Below are 16294 nucleotides of genomic sequence, written 5' to 3' on the forward strand. Positions count from 1 at the left end.
TGAAGGTGTGCTCCTCACAGAACTTGATGTAATGTGTGTAATACACTGGCAGAGTCCATCGATTTCGTAACCGTGTGCCCTCATGAACATGTTCCAGTCTGTTGTCCTGAAACACTCCTCTGGCTCCTCCGCCATCAGCGTCACAAGGGGGGGAAAAGTGGGACTGAGTTACTAGGGCCCAAGGTGGAGGGGCCTTAATTATTTTATACTAAATGTGTGCAAATCTTTGAATATATGTATTTTTAAGCAAACATTTGTAACTCAAATTTTGCTTCTGGGGGGTCCCTGGAACTAAATATTTTGAGATGGGGGTCCGTGGCCAAATGCATATCATTTTGGTGGTCCTTCACATGAAAAGACTTTTTCACGATTTTTCAAAAATAGCAGATCTACAAGCTCGCAGCGCACATAGATATCTGCTATTTTTCAATGGTTAAAGCACAAAATAATGCGTAATAATGCATTCCCTGTCTAAATGGGTTAAACCCCCTCCCCCTATGAAGAACGTTCATGGGGGGGGCCCACAGTGAATCCTTGTACCCAGGGCCCAGAATTTGGTGCAACGCCCCTGATCATGTCCAACCACTGCTGGGACTGGCCAGTGTGGGGGGGATAGCCCTACAGTATGCCTCCTTTAAACAGTCATGCATAGCAGCAGGTAATAATGGATGTGTTAGATGTACAGTATGTGTGCCAAGCATTGGCAACACTGTTGACTGTTGTCAATACTAGGAAATTATCTCACTAACACACCCATTATACATTTTATTAGCTGCAGCTGCATTGCTTATTAAGGCCAGACCAGCCTACCATGTTTGTACCCTTCTGTGGTCTTGAACCTGTACAGGAAAACAAACTGCAAAATCTTCTTAGGGTTCCATTCCCTCTTAAACAGTTATACATAGGCTATGTTATGCTTTTCCCTGTCAATATGGTGATCTTTGTAGTCTTCATGAATCCAGAATAATATATCTTTCCTAAGTAATAGATACTGTTCAATGGAATTCCCCCAGTTTTTGATAAAAAGCTGCATTTCAAGGAATTTGGGGTGGAACAAATTAACAAGAAACGAACACTTCCCTTCAAGACATTAACAGTGAAGTGAATTTGGAACCGTCCCAAATGCTGTGGGAGAGCTGTACCTTGGCCAACAGTATGAGATGGACAAGGGTGTACTGTATGTAATGTAACTGCATGTGTGACGCACAGCGTTGCTGGAAAAACTAATCCAATTGCTGCCATATATTCCCATAAAGCTTAAAATGTTTTAATGAAAATACTTTCAAATAACTTCCAAAAATTAGCTAATATAAAACCACCTCATGGCAGAATGAGTTTAGTAAGAATGCTTCCAAATCTGTTACAGAGCCTGTGACAGTGTTTGTCAAAATATGAGATGAAATGAAACATAAGTGTGAATGGTTGTCTGCACATTTTAGAAGTGAGTGCTGCTGGCCAATTTCACCTTTTATTTATACCTTTTTATTTTTTTAACCATAGACCATTATTGGCCCTATAAACTTGAATGATTAGACTACTTCTATATACTTGACTATACTTTCACATTGGAGTCATTAAAATCACTTATTGTTGGCAAGTAACACGGTGGTACAACAACTAAAATGTGGCTCATGCTACACAAACTGCTGTATGTGAGAGTTGAAGAGACAATAAAAAAGGGCCATTCTTAACTCATAGCACTCTATGCTTAAGTCAATGAATGAACAGCCATACAAGACATGAATTAAAAGATAAACGTAATAATTTAATATAATCTGCTATGTAAACACAAAATAGTTAGATATCTATGTACAGTACAATCTACAAAGATTTCACACAATTTAGGACACAATATTGGTCCTCTGTAACATTCGTCAAGAAAGAGATTGTAATGTTGAGTGACATATGCCTAAATACAAAACAGAGAAGAGATGGGATTTAGAGACAGAGCGAGAGACGGGAAGAGAGAACCTTACAATGAACTTTTCTTTGGCTCAACACCACACATACAGTACAGTACAGTACAGTACAGTACATATCCAACAACTGGGGCCAGAGACCTGCAATCCATGTGTTGTAAGTATAATATCGTAACTGTGAACCTACTGGAGCCTCCACTCATTTCAACAGCTGCTTCCCTGTCTGTCCAGCTGTCCTGTGTCTAAACATCACTGTGTCCTTCTGCTGAGTCACACATATGGTACTGATCCTTCAGATTAGACTTTCCTCCCTCAAGCTCCACTCTTTCTAGAAACACAGTAACATACGCCCCATTATACTTGTTGTACGATGGATTGCGAAAGTAGATGTTCTGCAACACATTGTGAGCTTGTAGATCTGCCCCTTTTTGGAAATCAAAAGGTTTGAAATAGTTAACCAAATAAACAATGACGTCTCTGTTTGTGCAAATAATGAAACTTATTTTTTATAGTGCCAAGTGCAAATAATGGAGAAAAGAAACGTGTAGATTGGCTATTTTGCGATGTGTCGAACGGACAAAGTACACAAGGCTGTGTGGTTAAAGCAGCACAAAGTAGCATTTTTTCATCAATAAAATATATATTTGTCCAATCAGTATGGTAGAATACAGTATGTTAAACAATATGTACAGTAACTTATACAATTGGGGTGGTTGTATCTCGTCTCCCTGCTCTTCTATTGAGACATTTAGATCACGTCAAAGGTCATGTCTCACCTAGACACAGGATCTAACACGAATTGTGACCTAAAGGACAAGATTCAATTTATCCCCATAGCAAGCAGGTCGGCTCTATTAGCTCAATGGTAAAAATGACTACACTTCACAGGAAACCGGGTTCAAATGCGGGGTAGAAGAGGAAGACACTGGTAGCCAAAATGTGATGTTGCATAGCATTATTATGTAAATGTTATACACATACATTTGTTGTCTCTGGTGCAGGACAGAAATACATTTTATCAAAAGCTAAAATACACAAAACAGCTCGCTGCTCCAAAAATATTACTGTGCAAATACACAAGTAAAGAACGTTTCAAACACGTGTGGTCTTCATCAGGTGATGAAATGTTGTTGAACCAGTAAGATCTTTACATTACTGTACACAATGGTTAAGTTTTACAGACTAAGATCACTTCATAAAAGTGAGGTAAGTGTCATATTTATGATAATGCCAAGACATCTTGTTCTGTCCCAAATCACTAATGGTCACAGATACTCTGAAAAACTTTTCTGTGAAATGAGCTAGTTCCAGGCCCATCTTTCTCCTGCTGTACTCTCTAAACAATGTACCTCAAGCCAACTGGTGTTTAACATTACTTAGCCAAACTCTTTCTCACAACACCATCCATACTACACCGACTGTGCTTTGAGCTCTTTCTGAGCAAAGAATAATCTTTACTAAACATTATTACACATGAGTCTATAGGAAATGTTTTTGGAGATGGCGGCCAAAAAGTTGCATCGCTGACACTAAGATGTTACATCTTGCTTAAGTCATAGAACCAAAATGGATTTGAGCTCAAATGCTGAAACCAGGGCCACTGAATGAATGGCCCCGTACAGAACATCACTACGCAATCTCTTACGAGCGGCTTCTTCCTCCGCTGTCATACCCAAGATGGCGCACTGCTAGAAATGTGGCAAACTGCGGTACATCAATGCAGCCAAGATTAGGATCGCACAGATGAACCTTTCATTTCCTTCGTCTACTTGTGTCGCCCCCCCTCAGGAGGACGATGTGCCCGCTCGCATGATCCTGAACAGGGCGTTGACGTTGTTGCTCTTGATGGCGTCTCGACACGCAGAGATCACCTGGTTCTTAGGCTTACCCACTGAAAAGATGAAATGAGAGAGAGAGAGAGAGAGAGAGAGAGAGAGAGAGAGAGAGAGAGGCAGTGAGCGGAGGCTGGTACAATCATTGTCATCACTGGACTGACAGAGCTCAATTATATCTACATTAATCCAGAAAGCAAACAACCCTTCAACTCAACCCAAACTATCTCAAACTCCCTTTCTTTTGGGTTGTAGTAGATATATTATCATGATTGATTATGTGTGACGTTATTAGTTCTTATGATAGACCAACACCTAATACATTGTCTTGTCTCCTCATTTTCTCATTGATTGATCTGAATTCCTCCACAGGGTTCTCTCTAAGAGGTTTGAGAGCCCCTGACTGTCTCTCTATCAAAAGCAAAGTATTATCATTATGGTGACGGATCATATGTAAGGAACAACACAATGTACATGGCCATCTGTTAACGAACACACACACTTTAAAGTCTGATGACAGCCTAGGCCTCTGTGTATACTTAGTCTCACAGAATTGAATCAGGCACAACACACAGATATAAACACAGCAAGACAAACGTATCAAAATGTATCCCAATGTCCTGGCCTACCTCGGAGTCTTCCAGCCCTCTGTATGGCCTGGTTGACAGACTTGAGACAGGCCAGTAGAGCGTTGTGGTTGTTGGATCGGATCTTGTACTCATTGACCAAGTCTCTGTTCAAATCATATAACTCTTTGTAACGCTTCTTCGTATTCACCCTTCAGTGAGGAGAGAGGGAGAAGACAACAAAAAGGGAGACAGTCACCAATTAGTCCTGTCACAATTATTACATAATCACCTAATCACAATTATTTTAGATAATCTCAATTATTTCACATAATCGTCATAATTGTTCCACACATTTTCAAACATAAAAAAATAAATAGAAGAAATAGCAGATCTACAAACTCAGGATGCGACACATTGTGAGGCTATAGATCGGCTATTTCCAAATTTGTATTAATTTTTAAAGTATAAAAATATTAAGCATTCATTTCTTTGCATATTTCAGTTATTTGTCATATTCTTGTGGATTCTTTGTTTACGAAGCTTAACGATTAATTGTCATACGTCATTCTGATTATCGTGGCAGCCATGAAGTGACTTGAACTGAACACCCGTTTCTGGTGATACTAATGACTGTAATACTCCACGAATATTAATGAGCCTGGGCCTGGAATGAATAGGTAGGTTTCAGGCAGAGTTGTTCAGGCAGAACAATCAATAAATCAATATGCTTTCCCACTGCACCGTGCTGTATGTTAGTTCTGTCAAGGTGCTGGCTTGGAACAGTGGTTCTCAACCTTTTCAGGCTGCGACCCCCAAAATAATCATATTTTAACTGGGGACATTTTGTACTATAACATGGTTCTATTGTGAAAATATCAGATCTACATGCTCACAGCATCAACAGGGTAACTGATCTACAAGTGAACATGTACTGTAGATCGGCTATTTTCACAATTTCTGCCACTAATATTAGAACATTTGGCCAAGGTTTAATTTGTCATTTTAGAGGTATTAAAAAGTCCTTAAATTATCACTTTAGAAATGTGCAGATACCCTAGATAGGCCTACACTTAAACGTTGTTGGTTTGTTTACTGTTGAGAGAGAAAACAGTGTTGCACATTAAGTTAATCATCCAGGGGCCGTCCAGTGGCCTACTGGTCAAGGCGCATACCACATAGGCACCGCCACATAGGCATGGTTGCCGTGGGTTCCCTGGTTCGATTCCCGATCTGGACGACCTTTGCTGCATGTCACTCCCCATCTCTCTCTCTCCCCATTTCCTGTCAGTCTACTGTATACTATCAATAAAGGCATAAAAGCCAAAAAAAAAATAATAATCATCCGGGGCAGGAACCCCCCAAAATAATTTGGGGACCCACAGGTTGAGAACCACTGGCTTATGAATGACACAAAAAGATTATTTCAATTCGTCCGCCATGAATGGATGAGTTGATGTTGTCCAGTAATACAATAATACATAATCAGGATGCGCTTATATTTTGCTAACACATGTACCATCCTGTGTGCTGTCCTGGTACTTTTGCAGTGGGAAAAGGCTCTGTGTTTACACTGTGAACATAGTATACTATAATCTATTGGTTTTCACTCACATGTCCCCCATGAGGCGAGCATCCTCTGCCTGGACCAGCATGTTCCTGATATAGTTAGAGTGGTCAGCCATGGCTGCTGTTAACTTCTGATGGACAGAATGGAACTCATCCACCTAGATGGATGGAGGGAAACATAATGTGGGCTCACAGTATGTTAGGATGGACCGTGTCTTCTGTCTCTTCATTTGATTGATTGAAGACTTTATTAGAAGTTTGCATAGGAAAAGGTACAGTTTCATGACAGTACAGTTCACTGGTACAAGGTCTACTAAAAGGAGATCCATGAAAAGACTAAGCTTATTTCCACTGGAAACCATTTAAGTATCTCATATAACATTGAATGACAGACAAATAGAACACAGTACTATGCAGTAGATATGTAAAGAAAAACTAAAAAGAAAACAGTAAATCTAAACAAACAGTATATACAAAGAAGGGACAGGGGAGGGTAGGGTTGGGCTAGGTTCATTTTTTTACCAGTTGCGAACGGCTGCTGCCTGTAAGTGGTTTTTCAGGGCAATTTTAAAGGATGCTAGTGATCCACACTCCTTTATGGCCTTTGGTAAGGCTTTCCACATTTTGGTGGTATAGCAGAAAAACGAGTTTGACCCTTTGTTGGTTTTTACTCTGACACGTTAACTTTTCCACAGGATGTGATGCAACTATCTCTGGTGCCATAAAATCAGATTTTGTGCAGATGCAGATGTAATTTGAGAATCCGATATTTTATTTTATTTTTCCCCCTCTACATTAGACATTTATTTTGATAGACAGTGCAGAGAGAGACAGGAAAGCTGAGAGAGAAGGGGGTGTTGAAGACATGCACGTATTACTCAGAATGTTTCTTAACTATACTGTCCATGCCTAACAGAAACAAACTCTACAGTATTACCTGTATGCTTACAAGATCATCGGACTTCCCACACCCATTCTTACTGATATGAACAATAAGGCCATCACACGCTTAGCACTCTCAATAACAAATGACACTGATCATCCTCTGTATCGCTACTTCGAACTCATGCCATTGGGGCGAAGATACAGAACACTGAAGTGGCACAAGTTTCTGTTTAGCAGGAGTGTTGTCCCCTCAGCCATCACTGCACTAAACAAACTGCCTCGCTCTTATCGTTGGTTTGTGCCATTCCTGTCTCTCTCTCTACAGAATTTAAATAGAAATAGAAATTCTCCTTAAATCCTTTAAAAAACATGACAACAGCACAGGTAAACAGACCTCAGTCAGTGTAGTGCGTAACTCCTCAAAGTAGGCAGGGAAGTCTGCCTCTGCTGATAGGTCCTCTATAGCTAGAAAGGAGGCTAGTGATTGGATCAGATCTCCTGCCAGGTCGATGTCATCTGTGCTCAGCGTGATCTGATTGGAGAAAATAGTAACTGATTCGTTAGCTGGCCCAATTTTATGTCATCTAACATTTGAAACTACATTTTAATGTAATTATTTTATTGTAAAATGTGTATAGAGCTGGTTCAAAGTATTTTACTAAAACATTGTTAAAGTAAAACATTGTTGAGTAAAAACCCTCAAAGACAAAAACAAGAAATATCCATTTCAGCAATCAGGCCACATGCATAGATGCTCAAAAAAGATGACTTGCCCTAAAACATATGACTAATGTAATGACGAAGCAAGTAACTAAGAAAAAAGCTGTCATTTACTCAAGTTAAATATTTGGAACATTAAAAAACAGTAAGAACGAAGTACTTTTAATTTGTCATTATACACGTGTCTGTTCCTCTACCATACCTGTCCATTGCTGGCCATGCTAATAGATAACAGCCCTCCAGCCCGTAGTGAGGTAAAAGTGATATCAGGACTGTCTATCCCTTCTGGAAGTAGGAAGTTCTGATTCAGCCACATGACCACCTGTACACACATACAAACACACACACATGAACACCCTGCATCTTGGTCACATACACATGTACGAAGAATACGTTAAGTTCTCAATACATTTACAAAATGTAGTTACAGGACAAGTGAGGGATACACATTCATACACACTGAAATTCAAGATGCAAGCTCTACAAGCTGCACAGTTCACCCACAGCATTCTGTGGTTGGTTACCGAACTGCCGAGTCAAAAGTCTTACAAGAGGGCACCGAAGAGCTAACATTAGTCATTCAATTCCCTCACACATTGTAGCAGCTTACCCGCTGTGGGCGATCATTGATGCTGAAGGAGACCCTGCCGGTAGGCCGGGCAGCCGAGGGGTCCACTGCCATGTCATACATGGAGAAACGAGGCAACTGCCGTGTGATCTCAAACACATGGAACTGGGTACTGGAAAGACAGTGTCAGATACATTTGTATACCAAGTTTATGTATTTTTATGCATCCTGGTTCATGGGAGATGTTAGGCTATTTTCAGAGGTTTTATCAAAACAACATTGGGTATTAGATACATAGTATTAACATCCTCAGTGTTATTTGAACTCTGAGAGCAATTGTATGTACACTCTTGAGTTACACAAAGATATTAATTAGCATGCCACATATTTGTTTAGACCGGTTAGCCCGGTTATAACAAAGGCAGTCAATTCCCTAGGACTGCAATGGAAGGGCCACAATAAGCTACAAGCTTTATTGAGTTTTTATCCTTTTGATAAAGGTGGAGTCTACAGTATGTATGCATGTATTGTACATTATGTATTTCAATGTCAATAAAGATGTCATAGTACCTGGTTTTCCCTCCGACAAAGGCTTTTATATGCAGGTCCACTGGTATATCTTTGGGGGGTACGATGGGCACTCTAACACAGCCTGACAGGTTCTGGGCACTGGGGTGGACCACGTGGCTCTCTCCCTCAAAGATCCCCTCAGCAAAGATCAGCACCGCCCGGATAATGGTTTCTGTAGAGAGAGGATATCAAGTTAATGACCACATTAATGGATTAGAATCTAACGCAAAGTCACATATTTAAAGCATTTTTTACCCTCTTGAGAGAGGTGAAGTGTGGCACTTTCCGGAGAAGAAGTGAATATCGATTTCATTGTGCTCTGAAATCTTAGCACTGAATACGCTTACCATTTGGCGTGGAGATACTGAGTTCTATATGAGCCTTCTGGGCCTCCGTAGCAGGTTTAACTGACAGGGCTGTTTGGAGTTGAGTGTTGGCAGGTATAACACCCACCCCACTGGATGTTTCCGATACCCCCTGAAAACCAAAACGCAATGTGTGAATGTGGGTGCATGCCCAAGGTGATCACTCCCACTCCCCAAACTACGTAGATCTGCATATATGGCATATACCTTGGCGTTCTCTTCATAGTTGCGTAGCTCCAGCAGTAGGTTCTGTCTGCGCTGGCTGAGTTCTCTGACAAGGTCCTGTTCTACACTGGAGTCCATTAGATTCCCCTTTAGCTCCTTACTGGCAGGCAGGTAGCCACGTACTACAAGAATGCAAAGAGGTGACATCATCAACATGCATCCTGCATTGGCATAACTGCCATGTGTAAATGGATCTCACATGCATTGAAGTCCAAATCCAACAGTTGGTTGGTGGTCCAAAGACACATTTGCTGTCTCATTAAAAACAGACAATGTGAACTGTGCCTTCAGTCCATGATGTGCTATAAGTATGAACAGAGATATTTGTGCATGATTTCTAAGAAAATGGGAGACATGCTATGCTGGGTGGGTGGGTGTAGAGGTGGTCTCAAAGCATACCCTCTCCTTCTACGGAGGTGCAGATGAGTTGTATCTGCCCATCCATCCTGTAGTCTCCTTCAACTACACCAGCCACGGAGGATGAGAAGTTGTCTTTGAAGATAACCTCACCGGTGCGGTCGCTTCGAGCATCGATCTGGAACATTCAGGAATGTGATCATCAAAGTCAGTAAAGCATAAATTGTTTATCAACAGGCGTGCCGTGCACTGAGGCTCCAGCCACAGCCCTCATCCAATGCCATTTTGACTATGCTAGCACTTCATGGTAGGGCTGTCACGATTATGGCATTTTACATGACTATAAATTTTCTCTCAAATAATTGCGATTAACGATTTAATTGTGTTTTTGTCGTTGACAATTACGTTTCTGTTTGGCTTTTAGGCTTTGAAGTTGCACATGGTAGATATGACACATAAACTAAATATACAAATAAATTACTGACATATTTGACAACTTTATACTTAAAAAAGAACATTGATAGTGGAAATAGCCGATCTACAAGCTCACAACACGTTGCATCATATTTCCACTATTTTTTTTACATTCCAAAATAATATAATTCCAAGCAGTGGTCACATAATACATTCCTAGTTCCCACATTCCTGTTTATTGGACTATGCAGTTGACAGGAGCAACCATGTGATCAAAATTGTTTTATTTGAGCCAGTGTACTAAACCATCTACAATTTGACACACTCTTTTGTCTTTTGCCACACTGAAGTCCTGGGACTGTGCTCAAACATTGTTACATTGTGCAAATTAATTTATGAGACCGGGAAGCCTGTGTCAGAGATGGCCCTGACAGTCTTCATGACTTTGAATATGACACACCACTAAATTTGCATGCAAGATCGCAGTAACACTGTCATAGACAGTTTGTCTGACTTTGTCTGACTTTTGCCGACCTGAGTAGCATACACTATAATTGCATACTGCCACTTACTGGTGAATATAGGTATGCATGTTGGGAAACTGTGCACAAGAACAAAGTGGCTGCCAAACATAGATGGATGATAACTGGACATGAATATTTGAATTAAAATATGTATTTGTTCATAATTATTAAAACATTTTAACTTAATTTTTCATTTACCCCCAAAGTAAATCCTGCAGGCCAGATTAGACCATTTCGCAAGCTGCCAGTTTGACAACACTGAAGATCAACAGTTATGGTATTCATATCAATAAGCGCCATATTGGGTCCTACAGAAACATTGGTGACTGACAACATGAAAGTAGGGAAATAAAGACCTATAAAAAACATTATAGAAATGATAGAGGGATACAGGCCTAATTCAAAGTGGTAAAGAAGCTCAGTTGGGATATGCAAGATTTATATATGAGACCCCCAGGAGATTTTGCAATAGCCATTAGCCAACCAAGATAATAGGACTATAAATTATCTGCTGACCTTTCCATTGGACCAGCCAGTGATGAGCTCCACAACTCCATCAGCATTCAGGTCAAAGGCATGGATGCTCATCGCATGGTTCTTGGACTGGACGAGAAGAGAAACATGAAATATTGTTTAACTACAGTGACTATCATGATTCTGGGGAGGCCATTATAGACGAAAATCTTTTTCATAAAATACAAAATATTCTTTAAATTATTAGCAAATTTGACAACACATTGCAGTTACAGTGATTACATCAACAAATGGAAAGACAACATTTGATACAGTATATCTGGATCCTATGATTTTTTTTTTTTTAAAAGACAAGTGCGCTCCTCTGAGCGCAGGTCTCCACCAGGCCGGGTTGTCTGGGCCCACAAAACTTTGGAAGGCAGTTGTAGTCAATTGGAATGGAATATGAAGCATTGGATTGGTACATTTTGATCACATGATCACAAATAAGGTGTGCAGATTTGTGTGAGATCTGGACAGAATTTGTAGGAGCAGAAACAGTGTTTTGAAGAAAATGCAAAATGGTGGATAATCTAGCCTGCAGTATATGGGAGTTGCGTCATGATCCAAGGAATCTAGGGGAAAATATTTTGATTGCCAGACCTATGGTTCAAAACGTGAATTGGGCTCTTATAGCGCCACCATGAGGCTAATTTGAAAAATCCTTCCTTGTCCTGGGAGCATGTGTGCAAGGCACTAGTTGCATGGATTACGGGAGAAGCAAATTGGCATAGTGTAGATACCATAACCCGAAGGACAGTTTACGCACAATTGGCTATTATTTACACTTTACAGCCTTCCAGACACGTGTCGGTTGGAGTGATGGTGAGCATAATATTATGAATTTTAAAACAAAAACATGGCCAATGTGAAAGATATTCAGGAATTGAGTTCCTTGGCATGCTGGCAGTGAAATTGAACATTCACTGGTGTAGTAGTTTGTGACTTGGGAGAGATGTTGGGTCTAGGGGCACCCAAAGAATATAACCTCCTCACTGCATAGCCTGGTGGAGATAATGAATGGCTCTGACTTGCATTACCTTGATTCTCCAGTAGCGGGCGGTGCGGTCATAGACCCCCACAGTACCATTGGCCAGGGCATAGCCAAATCTGCTGCCATGCATATGGCAAAGTGAGGTCACCGCCTGTACAGAGAGAGAAGAATACAAAATGCATTACTCATGTGTTGCCGATTTGTAATTTTGCTTCAGCATAGTAAAGCAAGATAGCCTCGCATAGCCAGACAAAAAATCACACTGCCTTGTGTTAGCAATGGCAGATAAGAGTCTAGGGGCCCTATTATGATCCAGGTCTTATGCCTTAACTTCTTTGCCTTTTTTTACTATTTTGTTTTTGTTTTTTACATATTTCAAATAGCTGATCTGCAAGTTCACAACGTGCAGATGTAGATCAGCATTTGAAGTATTTAAAAATGTTTTTCAAAATAGTGAAAAAAAGGTAAAGAAGTTAAGGCATAAGGCATAAGACCTGGATCATAATAGGGCCCTAGCTGCGCTAGGCCAAGTTCAAGATACACAAAGGTAAATATCACAATTATTTGTTTAATAAAAAGTCCATGACAAAAATCATATAGTTGTCATCATTAGTACAACGTCTACAGATTCCCGTCCATAAACCTTAACAGAAAATGTGCCTATTTACCTCATTTTCAGCCATCTCAGATACCAACTCATCCTCTTTGAAAACCCTGATGTCAAAGTCTTCAGATCCTACCAAGAGCTGCAAACAACAATACACAGACATCACCGCAACAATTTATTATGAAGCTTGAACAAATGACTTAGCATCTTCCTCGTCTATGCTTATGGTGCTGGTCTCACCTCATTTTTCCCATCTCCAGTGAAGTCACAGAGGACTAGAGATCTAACATTATCCCCAGTTACCTAAAAAGGGGAAAAAGAGAAGAAAAAAATAATAATGAATAAACAGCACACTAGCTGAAGACATTATTCATCCCATTTATAGGAATTGTTTTCTCTGGACTGAGAGCATACAAAACCAGATTCTTAATAAATTGACATTATGGTTTTATTGCCTAGGCCGACCTCAATGTATTGGAAAAGCCACATAAAGGTTTCTTTAGACTATTTACTCTTTCGAAGGAACACTCACAATCACTTGTGCAGTCATTTTGATATTAAGGAAACATTTAATCTCAGTACTTACTGTCCAGAATTTGTCATTCCCCTCGTAGTCAAAACCCTGTAAGGCACAATTGCCTCCGATGATAGCCAAAGGAGACTGGATGTCTCCTAGTTTCCCCAGCACAATAGCATTGGCCCCATCTGCCACCTAACACACACACACACACACACACACACACACACACACACACACACACACACACACACACACACACACACACACATGAATATACGTGTCATATAGTTTACATATATATATATATATATATATATATATATATATATATATATATATATATATATATATATATATATATATATATATATATATATATATATATGCAGTTCTTTGAGTTTATTGCAGTACCAGCATCAAACACCTTTCCCAACATTACCCCTGCCTCCTCGTTCCTCTATTCTACCCACCTCTCTGTAGAAGATATCAGCATTGTCGTGAACATCATAGGCCAGCAGATTAGTTTGAGATCCCACCAACAGTGTGTCCCCGGTGGTATTTGGTCCCAGTGTCCCTGCAGTCAGACAGGTGACCGCCTGGTTGATGTTGAGCAGAGAGATGTCCGAGTCCTGGTTGCTCTGGCTCAGCCTGTGAGTCACAGGTCTCTGGCCACGAACATGGGGATTGTGGATGAACACCTACAACGAGAGAGGTGAGATTACCTTGTTCACTGTTCAGGAATAATGACATCACCAACATTATCAGTGTTTCCCTTTGCACACTACAGTATGTATGTGCTTTAAGGCAACTGAATTAAAAAGCCAGTGTTTTATTCAATTTAACTTGGGAATCTATTTGAAATTTCCCAAGACTGGCAAAAAACTAAGACACACATTCTGTAACGATTACGGTTATTGGAACAATATAGTTTTGTGATGTAAGCATGGATGATAATGATATGGGTTAAATTATGTAGTATAGTCCTACTTCTGGAGTTGGCATATTTTGTAAGAGTGAGGTTGTCAAAATCGTATTTCACAAAGCTGGATTAAAAGGTTTTTAGCTAGAGTGACAATATTGTGAAAAAGATTATGCATATCCTGGCAATACTGACATAACCACCCTGTCTTCCCCTAACATCTGTGGCTCATCTGCATCCAGCCCAGGGAAACACTAAGATCTACAAGCTCTCAGAAGCTTGTCTATTTTTGGTGCACAACACTGGTGTCCAACTAAGATAACTCATTTCTCACAGTTGGCAATGTTAAAAATGTACTTATTTTCTACCAAATTCCACACATGAAGCCTTGAATTCATGGAGATTTTTTTTCTCTTCTTTTTGTCACTTTCCTAAGCCAATAATGTGATGACCAGGTTATTGGTCAATATATGGACTCAGTTCTTTGAGTCTCCTACTGGAGAGGAGACTCCGCCAGGCGCCAGTCATCAAATTATTGCCTTAGTAATGTGACAAAAACTGTATTCAAGGTAATTCATGCCATGGGGTTAGTAATTAGATATCTTTTGGGGGTCCGGGTGAACTACTCCATTAAGCAAGCTGATTCTCTCTCACCTTCCCTGCTTGCGTAGCTGCAGTGAGGCATGGGTGAACTCCATCGAACTTTCCAATGGTCACCATGCGAGGGTTTATCTTATGGTTCAACTTCAGAGTGAATATGGGGACCAACATGGTGGCTGTATCCTAGACAGAGAGAGAAAGAGAGAGAGAGGGGAAACAGACCAACAATGAGGCTGTGTGTCCTTTCATATTCATTCTATGAAATGTAGTCATTGAACGCAAGTAAGACTGTATGATGAACACAAAGTATAACTCAATGTCAACTTTTTTTCAATTCTGAAATTTTTTTGTTAGAATATAAAGAAAATATATAAAAAAGAAATATATAACAGTTAGTCTTTCTTGATCCAAGGCTAGAAGGTCCGTGAACTGAGCAAATATAGAACTTCCGGTGTCAGAGCTGGCAAATATAAGACTTCCGGTTTGAAGTATTCGCCTTCAAAATAAAATGCTCATAATTAATTCCATTGAAAAACGTTGAATTTGCAAATTATATGCTCATTAAAAATATAAATTAGGCATTTGAACAAAGCCATATAACAAAAAATATGTTTATGTGTAAAAAAAAGTTTTAATAACAAAACATATATCTAAATAGATAAATGCTGTTCACTGGAGTGCATAGCCTTTACAAATTGGACACTGGACAGTAGACGGCTCGCTGCGTCGGCACTTTGAACACACGCACGCGTTCGGGGAGACCTCCTCTACCACACCACACTCTCCGCTAAGCGGGAGAGGTGTAAAATAGAAATTTGATGGCTTTCCAGTGCAGCCACCCGCTCAAAAAAGGGACATTTTCAGACATTTTCAAACTCTAGTTGGCGCTGGAGAGCAGACGGCTCGCTGCGTCGGCACTTTGAACACACGCACGCGTTCGGGGAGACCTCCTCTACCACACCACACTCTCCGCTAAGCGGGAGAGGTGTAAAATAAAAATTTGATGGCCTTCCAGTGTGGCTAGACATAGAAAAAGTACCATTTTCAGACTCTAGTGGGCGCTGGACGGGAGGCCGCTCTCTGCGTCAGCACTTTGAACACACGCACGCGTTCGGGGAGACCTCCTCTACCACACCACACTCTCCGCTAAGCCAGAGAGGTGTAAAATAAAAATGTGATGGCTTTCCAGTGCAGCCACCCGCTCAAAAAAGGCATTTTCAGACATTTTCAAACTCTAGTTGGCGCTGGAGAGCAGACGGCTCGCTGCGTCGGCACTTTGAAGACACGCACGCGTTCGGGGAGACCTCCTCTACCACACCACACTCTCCGCTAAGCGGGAGAGGTGTAAAATAAAAATTTGATGGCCTTCCAGTGTGGCTAGACATAGAAAAAGTGACATTTTCAGACATTTTCAAACTCTAGTTGGCGCTGGAGAGCAGACGGCTCGCTGCGTCGGCACTTTGAACACACGCACGCGTTCGGGGAGACCTCCTCTACCACACCACACTCTCCGCTAAGCGGGAGAGGTGTAAAATAAAAATTTGATGGCTTTCCAGTGCAGCCACCCGCTCAAAAAAGGGACATTTTCAGACATTTTCAAACTGTAGTTGGCGCTGGAGAGCAGACG

At 40.6% G+C, this 16294-nt stretch overlaps 1 protein-coding gene across 2 annotated transcripts; it reads right to left on the reverse strand.

The window, feature by feature from the left end:
* Positions 1-3703: 3703 nt before the first annotated feature.
* Positions 3704-14838, reverse strand: bbs2 (Bardet-Biedl syndrome 2; the record flags this gene model as incomplete). Of its 2 annotated transcripts, none has more annotated exons than XM_080736133.1 (17): positions 3704-3810; positions 4381-4529; positions 5932-6044; positions 7166-7303; positions 7694-7813; positions 8102-8231; positions 8630-8801; positions 8977-9106; positions 9202-9341; positions 9619-9754; positions 11031-11117; positions 12068-12172; positions 12690-12767; positions 12869-12931; positions 13215-13340; positions 13619-13846; positions 14722-14838. In XM_080736133.1, the coding sequence occupies 17 exons, from the start codon at positions 14836-14838 to the stop codon at positions 3704-3706; spliced, it is 2139 nt and encodes a 712-aa protein (XP_080592259.1). The 2 variants fall into 2 exon arrangements, with proteins under 2 accessions (XP_080592259.1, XP_080592258.1); XM_080736132.1 differs by having other exon boundaries at positions 9193-9341.
* Between the last annotated feature and the right edge of the window lie 1456 nt (positions 14839-16294).

The sequence above is a fragment of the Nannobrachium achirus genome (genome assembly GCF_963921795.1).
Source record: "Nannobrachium achirus genome assembly, chromosome: 11".
NCBI lineage: Eukaryota > Metazoa > Chordata > Actinopteri > Myctophiformes > Myctophidae > Nannobrachium > Nannobrachium achirus.